Here is a 9,355-nt window from a genome sequence, read left to right on the forward strand (position 1 = left end):
GTCTGCAGAGGCGGCTGTGTCCGGACGACACCGCGGCTGGCCTGCGGCTGGGTCCCAGGGAGCAGGAGCGGGGATGGGGACCTGGTTTCAGGATCCCTGTTGCCCTCTGGCATAGATTATCTGAGCCAAAGTGTCTCGAGTGCAGCGGCAAAACAGACGGGGTTATTTTGAGCACGGCGTGTTTCTAAGCAAGGTCACTCCTCAGGCAGGTCCTGCTCGGCGTGCCCGTGCTGCCGGCAGCACCGCTCCTGCCCGCTGGCGGGGCACCGTGTCCCGCCTGCTCGGTGCCGAGGGCTGCGGGGCCGGCAGAGCGTGCCGACGACGGCCTGCCAGGGCCGGTTTACTTGGCCAAAATGGAAACCCCAGTACCACATCAGAGCGACTTTGAGCGTTGCTGGCCCAGCAGTAATTTAAGTTGGTGATCCAGAGCTCAAAGGGTCAGCATCCCATTACCAGTTCCCTAATCCGTCCAGTCTTAAAACAGTATCTCTTTAAAAATCAATTTACAAGAAGCTGTTATGGCAAACACTGAGCCGTCAGCTGTATCTGATTTTTCATGTCGTGCTCACGCTTTGTGCTTTCTTCTTCCTGCTGACACAACCTGCGTGTGCAGCCGGACGCGGTTTTTCACAACCATTGCTTTCTGAAAGGGTTTTTTATGGGCCGTTATTCCCAGAAAGCCGGAGCGCCTGCTGCGAGGACAAATGCAGAGAGATTAGGTCGTGCTAACCCTCCCCTCGGATCCTTTAGACACCATTGCCACCATATGGTCAGTCTGGTCGGGGCTTCCCGCAGCCGATGCGGCTCCCTCCTGCATCTGTGGCCATACGAGATCTGTAGGGTGTCGCAGGGTGCGTTCCCAGAGGGTGTCACAGGGTGTGTTCCGGCCCCAGCCATCCCACGCAGGGAGAGGGCTGAAGGTCGGCCTGGGCTCCGCGACGCCGAGGTGAGTGTCAGCTGTCCCTGCGCAGGAGAAGGGCGTTGGAGCTGTTACCCCTAACCCGCCTTCCGCTTCCTCGCTCCTGTGGTGGGCTGAGGAGCAGGATTACGCCTGTGTTTGCAGATGGTGGCTCTAAATCTCTGGTGATAGAGCACTTGCTGACATGAAACATAATGAAAACAAACCAAAAAACTCCTAACTTTGACTTTTTTTTTTTTCTCCCTTGCCAGATGCAGCCAGTTGATCTCTTGGGCATCACAATCAAAACCCTTGCAGAAATCGAAAAGGAGGTAGGTACCCGGCCAGGCACTGAGCAGAAGTGTCAGGAGAGCTGTGTCCACTTTGCCATGGGATCCCTTCCCGTACGGAAGAGGCCTCTCTTGGCTTTCCCAAGTCGCTGCTGGCGGATGAAGTCAACGCAGAGTCAAACAGTAAGCTCAGAGTTAGGGATGTCCTCTGTGGTCTGTGCCAGGTGAAGATGCTTTAGGTGTTGAATCTAACGGCAAAGTCTGCTGCCCTCGTTTAATTCCAGACATCTTTCGTGTTTAACCTTTCTTTCTCATTTATTAACAAACCGTGTTACAAACAGGATGCTGTTTGTGTTGGGTTGCGTCTTGCGTCTCAGGGAAGCAAATGAACTGGATTAAGCACTGTCAGGTAAACTACTTCATTTCTGAGTTTGATGGTGCTGTTAACTTGTTACTGGGGAAAAACAGACTGTGCCTTCAGTGAGTGTGAGTCTTCCCGGAGCTCCGGGAGGAGGCAGCCATCAAACCGAGGACGGGCTCGTGTTCCCGAGGGAGTGTTTTGGCACAGGCGTGACTTGGGCTGCACGGTGCCGAAGAGCCGCCTGCCCTTCAAGGGCTGCCTCTCAGCTGCAGTCTCAGACCAGGAGGAAAATTGTCTCAGCAGCACGTGCTGCTTTGGGCACCGTCGGTCGCAGACATCTTCTCTTGTGCCAGCCAGCCGGGTTCAAGGCAGAGAGTAAGCAGATGGCATAGCAAAACTTCCAGACACCTCGTGGCTTCTCTACTTTTTGATTCCAGTTGTGAGTCCAATTTCCTAAATCCATGCTCTTCTCTGGCCTGGAAGTTTTATCGGAGTGCAGAAAGAGCGTGGCTGGTTGCCAGGGCCTTCCAGGCACGCAGCGGGCGGGGGAGCCGCGATGTGGGCTCTGAAGATGCTGCCCAGTGGGGGCCATTGCTGCAGAAGCCCCCGCTGCTGTGGGCGCTGCGGTCCGGCTGCGTGGCACGCGTGTCATCCTTCTGCTGGGGGCTGCCAGCGTCTGTCGGGAGGGCTTCGTGCGCTGGGCGGGCGCTGCCGGCCCCGGCACGTACCTGCCGCCTTCGCCGGGCTCTCGGCAGGAGCTGCCGGTCCCTTTCGCCGGGGGGAAGCGGAGTAGCGATGGGTTTGCTCCTGCAGCCCTCTGCCCGTGCCGGCTGCGGGGAGAGCTCGCGCAGCTCGGAGCTCTGCAGCCCTGCCCCGTGCCCCTCGCAGGCCCGCGGAGTGCGGGGACACCAGCTCCGGAGCCGTGGCAGTGGCCTTGGGAGGAAAGGTTGATACTTGCTGGCTCTCCCCACACCCTGCTCTCCCGTTACAGGCTGTGTGCGTTTCAGAGTAATGAAAAGTATAATTATGCAGCCCATATTCCTTGATGAAGCATCTTGTCTGCACATAGATAGCTACGCATATAAATATTGTGAATTTCTGCGTGGCTTTATTTCCCTTGCAAGCAATAGCACCATTACAGCAAATCTTCTGGATTTCCAAAGCAGCGAGAACGTTTTCCCTGGAGCTAGATGCCTCACAAAAAATATTCCCAAAGAATTCCAGGAGTTATTGTCGCCGCGTTTGCAGGTGTGAGCACCCATCCTCCGAGCTGGGGCCGAGCCAAGTGAGGGCACTCCACCTTTTCAGGAGAACTGGGGAAAACGGGCGCAGACGCTGCGCCGTGCACCCCGGCTGCGCCTGAAGCAGCAGCGGGGCTGCAGCGCCCGAGGGGCGAGAGGAGCGGAGGGTGGGGGGCGGCGAGGGCGCGTGAGACGCTGGCGTCAGCTGAGGGGCCGCTCGCCCGTGGCGTTCGGTGGACGTGGAGCCGTGCCCAGCAGCTCAGCGGCGGGCTGTCCCGCGGGGCTGCCAGCGCTGTCCTCGCCATCCCGTGCAGGGGACGTCACCGGGCGGGCGGCCGGGTGAGCGCGGTGGGCTCTGTGCGGTGCGGGGCGGCGGTGGCAGCGATGACACCGGGGCGGTTCGCGGGGCGGCGGTGGCACTGGGGTGGTTCGCGGGGCAGTGGTGGCACCGGGGTGGTTCGCGGGGCAGCGGTGGCACCGGGGCGGTTCGCGGGGCGGCGGCTGTTGGGCAGCCGTGGTACCCGCGCTCGCGGGACGCTGGCGGAGCGCGCCCCGGGTTTGTTTTGGCGTGGTGTTGGGTGACGGGTCTGGAGAGATCCAATTAGTGAAGTGGGCGTCCAGTGCTAATCACCCCTTTCAAAGTGGCAAGGCGGGCGGTTCATTTAACCGCTTGATCGCTCCGAGCTTTCATGGGCAGCTCTTCGCAAATACATTTAACGAAGAAATTGTAAATCTAAAAGAGCTCAAAATTTTAGTTTCCCGCCGGACTTGTGCCGCTCCCGCGCCAGCCGCTGGCTCCCGGAGCGCTGTCGCCGGGCGCGTTCCGCAGGTGAACAGGTTTGCTAACTGGCATGATTTCAGTTTTTAAAACATTGGTTCCACGATGAGGCATTTTTTTCAGCTCCCAAATGACTGGAGAAATTCGTCTTGATTATAATTGCTCTTAGCCACGCATATCTAATTTGTGTCTCTTTAAGTGTTAATTAGTAAACAGTTTGAGCTGACATCTTTATGTGCTGCGCTGAGCGCGAGGCGGGGGCCGCCTGCTGGGCCGGGGGCGGCGCCGCGAGCGGCGGCCCCGCGCCATCGAGCCGCCGTTAATGAAGACGCGCCTGCCAATTAACGGCGGGCAGGGCACCGCGGCTCCGCGCGCCGCCCCGCGCCCCGCCCCGCCCCCTCCGCCCTGCGCCCGACCGGGGCGGGGGCGGTGCCGCGGTCCCCGCGCGCCCTCTGCCGGCCTGCGCGCGGCCCTGGCGCAGCTCCGAGGGCTCTGGGCAGGGCGTGGCCGCGGCCCCGCGCGAGGGGCCCGCGCGTCGTCCCGGCGGCACCGGGGGGGGGGGGGGGCGGGGGCGGGGAGTAGCCCCGCTCATCGCCCCTCGCCGCGCGCGGGAGAGCCACCGCCCCCGGCCTGCCCCGGGCCTCGGGGTGCGGCCCGCGCCGGGCCGCCAGGTGGCACTGCTGCCGCGCGCTCCACGCGCGCTGCGCCTCCCGTTCCCGCGCGGCGGCGGCCGGCGTCAGGGACGCGCGTGGGCGACCGCCCAACTCGGGGCCCCGGCGCGCGCCAGCGGGGCTGCCGAGGGGAGCCGTGCTGACGCGCCGCGTCGCGCGCGGGAGGAGCGCGGCCACGTGCGCTTCCCGCCGGCTCTCGGGGGAGGGACCAGTCCGACCCGGGCGCGGGCCGGGGGCGTGGCCGCGCGGAGCCACGTGGCCCCACGCCGCGTGTGCCCCACGCCCGCCCTGTCTGCTTTGCCCGCAGTACGCCTACAGCTTCCGGACGGAGCAGAGCGCGGCCGCCCGCCTGCCGCCCAGCCCCCCGCGCTGCCCATCCGGGCCCCCCTCCTGAGCCTGCGCCTGCTGCGGGGCCGCCGCGTGCCAGGGCCGCCCGCAGACCCCGCGCTCCAGCCGCCGCCGCCCGCCGGGCCTGCCCGCCCTCCCTCGCCACCGCCGACGCCTCGCCACGGAGCACGGACCAGAGCCTGGCGGCAGCCCCTCCGCCGTCCCCGTCGTCGCCCCGCAGCAGGACGGACGCAGACACCAGAGCTGGAACGCGCTGCGGCGAGCGGCCGGCTGCGAGCTCACAGCCCGTCGGGCAGAGCTCAGCGGCCGGCGCTCAGAGGAGGGACCAGCACCCAGCATGGCGGGTCGATCCACCAGGCCCGCACGCCCTGCCCAGCTGGCGTGGAGCCGATGGGCTCCCGACACGGAGCCGATGGGCTCCCAACGCCCCACGGCAGGCGGCCCCACGGGCAGCACCGAGCCGCAGCGGATGCCCCGCCTGCCTGCGCCAACACCGGGCGCGGAACCACTCCGCCACAGCCGGGGCCAGCCCAGACTGGGATCGCTTGGTTGTGCTGTGGCTGCAGAGCCGGGGCCGCTGCTCAGCCCGGCCTCGGGCCCCCTCCCCGGGCACGGGCGAGGCAGAGGGGCTCGGGGAGCTGCGCTGCGGCTCCAAGGTGAGGCACCTCCGCCCTGCACGGCACGTCTGCCCACCCATCAGGACCCAGAGGGACAGACGTCCTGTGATTCCCTGCGGCCCCGGGCCGAGCTGCCCGCAGAGCTGGGCCCTGCTGACAGCGTGGCCGCTGGCACCTGCCCGTCCCGCCGCACTGTTGGCTGACGTTTGCCCCACCAGCTGCTAAGACAGAAGAGACGTGCCTGTTCCCTCGTGCACTGACGGCGAAGCGCTGCACTCTGACGTGGTGCAGGGTGAGAGTGGGACGCATTAAACCCTGACCTCGGCCTCCTCGTGATCACTGACCTGCGCTCGCTCCCGAGTCACAGGCATGTCTTGGAGAAGTCTGTTGCTGTAATAAGTTATTTAGAAGTGCCCATCTGACTCCGTGCTGCTTTTTCAAGTCTCTGCTGTAGAGCAAAGCTACATCATGGCAGCAAAATGGCCATTTTTAAGTAAGTGTTAAAACGTACAACTTTTTATATTGTAAGATACTGATTACCTAACCCCATTGAAATGCAATTGCCATAGTAACAAATAACAGTGTTGTCGCTCTCGGTCTGGGTCGTGCGTGTGCCCTGACCTGCTTTGCACTGCTTTGGATTGATACTGCGTTTTCTAGTTGGACAGAATGGTGACTAACGGTAGGTTTTGTACTGTCAGCTTGTATTTTTTATTTGTACATATGTAAAATATTTCTTGTCCAAAGATTCATTTCTGGTTTTGAGGCACCATACCACATTGCTGGGATAATGAGCACACAATATTGTAACATTCGGGACAGAGGGATTACGAGTCTCTGCTTCAACTTCTTCCAGTCAGGTAAATCATTTTCTAAAACTGCCTCTGGAAAGCAAGGCTGCGCGATTGGAAAGCAGAGGCCGCTTTGGTTGCAGGTGTGCATTATTTGGGCAAGAGAATTCAAGCTATGCCGTTTGCACCAGCTCCGGAGGTTGGGGTGGCCCCCTGGAAGCGCTGCTTTACTTGGAGGTTGCAGCACCATTTTTAGTTCATATTTATCCTGCAGGAAAGCAAAGCCAGACCTTACTGCCAAGCTGCACAAAGGCTAGATTGATGATGCTGACGTCGACAAATGAACATACCATGGCAGCCTGGTCATTCGGCTCAGGTTCACTTGAAGTTCAAATCCACTCCATGCTGTAGTGCTATGCCCATCTCATCCATCTTTTGTCTTTCTATTTTTCTGCTTGTAATTTGTTGTGTAGTTTTCTGTGGCATCCATTTACAGCTTCTCCTGTGGCTTGGTGGACTCTGCAGGTAGGTAGAAGCTGCCAGCAGCAGTGCCTTCCTCCTGGCTTTGGGATGGAGGAGCTGCCTGGAGCTGGCCTTCCCCATTACTGGTGGTGGAGGAGCGAGGGCAGCCGGCGCAGAGTCTGCAGAGCTCCAGGGGCTGTTCTGCTGCCGGGAGATGGGGAGGCGGCTGCCGGGAGCCCCTCCTCGAGCCGCATCTCCCCGTGCCGAGGGCAGGGCTGGCAGCACAGCAGCTGGAGCACTCGCCGAGGAGCGGGACGGGGTTGCTGCCGAGCCCCCCGTGCAGTGGGGCACTCCCTGCGTGTGTCTGGGGAAAATGGGCGCGTAGCTTCGAGTCCCCTCCTGTGAGATTTAGCTGAGAGAGCCTCAGTAGATATAATTGGTGCTTTAATATTTATAGTAACAGTTACGTTTGCTCAGCCTTCTTAGAGATATTGAGCTCAGCTTTCTCTTCAGCGACCTACAAGAAACACTGGATGGCTCAAAACGCTGACAGGACACGCAGCTGGGACAAGCGTCTAAGAAGTCTTCAGGATGTATTTATATAGGTGGTTCTCACTCTTTACTCTCTTACACTGGCCTAACAAAGCTGCTTCAGGGGTGCATCTGCAAAGAAACTTGAGATTCGTGTATTTTCAGTGTGTCTGCCCTGTGGCCCCTGTGCTGAAAGCATGGATAGTACAAATGCAGTCCTTGTGGTACAGACGCAGCAGAGGGGTTTGAAGCAAAGAGCTACAGCCCCTGAGAGGCAGCTGAGCTCTCGGACCTGCTGACCTGCTACCCGAAGGCCGGACAGCTGGGCATTTCCGAAGGGGAGAGGGCCCAGAGCCGGTGCTTGGAAGCGCAGCGGGACAGACGGTGTACGTGGCTGGCTGTATGTGTCATCTTCTCAGTCCACCGATTATAGGAAGCTTTTTTATTGCACCTCTGACTTCCCGGGATCTCGGGCATCAGGTCAGCGATTCCACAGGCAGGCTTTATTTGCTGTTCCGTAACTTTTGTACTCACGGTAACTGATTGCAAGGCTGGTCCTTGCGTCCTCGCAGCAAGTCCTCCCCGTTGGCAGGTGCCATAGCCAGCACCAGCATCCCTCTGCGTTTTACTCCCTCCCTGTCCAAAAGGCGACTGTGGTGGCATTGGCCCGGACAATAAATACTCAGGGAGCCTGATGTTGGCGTTGTCTGGCTGCGGAGAGGCCTTCTGGAGCGTCAGGGGAGGGGATGAGTCAATGGAAAGCAACAGCAGTGGATTTGCAGAGCTTTTACCAGATGTGCTTGGCTACCTTGCCTCTTATTTCTAGAACAAAACTAGTCTCTAGGTAGCTTAATCCTGTGGCTGATGGAGAAACTAGTTTGCCAAATTACCGTATGTCTGCAACAGAGACAGAAAAGCAGCGGTGAGGGGTTTGCATACTGTAAAACACTCCTGGTGTGAATCGGTGGTGAGCCACTGCCTCCGGGATTCCCCACGGCAGAGAGCAGGGCCTGCGGGCCGTGCGGGCCAGGCCGTGCCGTCTGCGGTGTCAGCCATGGAAAGGCAAGAAGTTAGTCCGGAACGGAATGTAGAGTGTGAACTTTGTGGTAAAATTCCAGTGTGGGCAGTTGTAGCAGGTGTCTTCCCTGTGGGAGCACCTCGTAGCTGTAGTTACGTAGGAGTAACCTTTGTCGGACGTTTTTCCTGTGGCTCTCCCCACGTTCCCGTGGTGTTTGTAGGGGAGGATCCCCCCGGCCTCCCGGGTGGGGCGAGGTTGTGGGTAGTCTGTAGCTTCGGGCTTGTTTGGTTTCACACCGCCCTTGACCCACCGATGTCCTGAGCTCCCCAGCCCGGCCACGCGCACCGCAGGGCCTGGCCGAGGTGCCGGCGGGTGGCCAGGAGGACGCGGGTGGCCAGGCCGTGCGTCCACAGGTCTGGGCACCTCCGCAGCCGGGCCCCGAGATCTCCCTGGGGAAGGAAGCGGGTGCGGCCGTCGGAGCTGGCCGGTCCCCGCTGCCCACCGGCGACCCGGGGCCGTCCCAGCGCTGCCTCCCCCCGCGGCAGCCGGGGAACGTCCGGCGGGGGCACGGAGCAGCCCACCCCGAGCCCTGCCCACGCCGCCGAAGGGCACGCGGCTCGCTGCCTTCGACCCTGCACCTCGGCCTCGGAGCCCCGGCGAGCAGGCGGGAAGCCCTCCCGGCAGCGGGGCGGCCACGCGGCGGCGGCCATCCGGAGCCGCGGAACGCAGCCTGGCAGCGGGGAGGGAGCTCCCCGGCTCGTGAGGAGGCTCAGCAAGGTGCTGCTCGGTTCGTCTGAGGCAGGGAAACCAAACAGTCTGCATATTCTGGTCGTTTGTTGTGAAATTGTTTCCTAACAGCAACAGTTTTAAACGTCATCGTGCAAATGGAAGAGAGAAACCTCTTATGCAGTTGCAAAGTGTTTTCTAAGATGCTATGCATTTTGTTGGGTTATTGAAAGTGAATTTACTGTGCATTAATCTTATGAATGTTACTACGTTTTATATTTATTTTAGATGACCCTCCTGTATTTTACAAAGGGAAGTTTCATTGTGTGATAACTTAGTCTGTATTCTTAATATAATTTGTTAAGTAAAACTTGGCTTAATCAGTTTATTCTCTGTGCTTTGTGTTTTAAACTTGGAGTTTAAGAAGCCTGAAACTCTGAAGCTCTGATTTGCAGGGGTGGAAAAGGGCATCCCTTGGGACCAGACGCTCTTTTCCCTCTGCACCATCGTTGCACTGGCTTCTTCAGATCCCAAATCTGGACGCTTTGAAAGTAGTTAAAAACATCTGGAGGAATGAAACATGGGTCAGTGCTTCCTCTGACCCGAGCCACCGTGTCGTGGTT

The 9,355-nt window shown here is 60.0% G+C and overlaps 1 protein-coding gene across 6 annotated transcripts in view; it reads left to right on the plus strand.

Moving 5' to 3' along the window:
* MVB12B (multivesicular body subunit 12B) overlaps positions 1 to 9,120 on the plus strand; it is a 65,218-nt gene extending 56,098 nt beyond the window's left edge. For 5 of the 6 annotated variants that reach the window (XM_075439075.1, XM_075439074.1, XM_075439071.1 and 2 more), the window contains 2 exons: positions 1,171 to 1,230; positions 4,547 to 9,120. In XM_075439075.1, the coding sequence (XP_075295190.1) occupies positions 1,171 to 1,230; positions 4,547 to 4,633 (147 nt within the window). In that variant the 3' untranslated portion in view covers positions 4,634 to 9,120. The remainder of the gene's footprint in view (positions 1 to 1,170; positions 1,231 to 4,546) is intronic. The other variant, XR_012765837.1, reaches the window with a different exon arrangement.
* The last annotated feature ends 235 nt before the right edge of the window (positions 9,121 to 9,355 follow it).

The sequence above is a fragment of the Opisthocomus hoazin genome, chromosome 19 (genome assembly GCF_030867145.1).
Source record: "Opisthocomus hoazin isolate bOpiHoa1 chromosome 19, bOpiHoa1.hap1, whole genome shotgun sequence".
NCBI lineage: Eukaryota > Metazoa > Chordata > Aves > Opisthocomiformes > Opisthocomidae > Opisthocomus > Opisthocomus hoazin.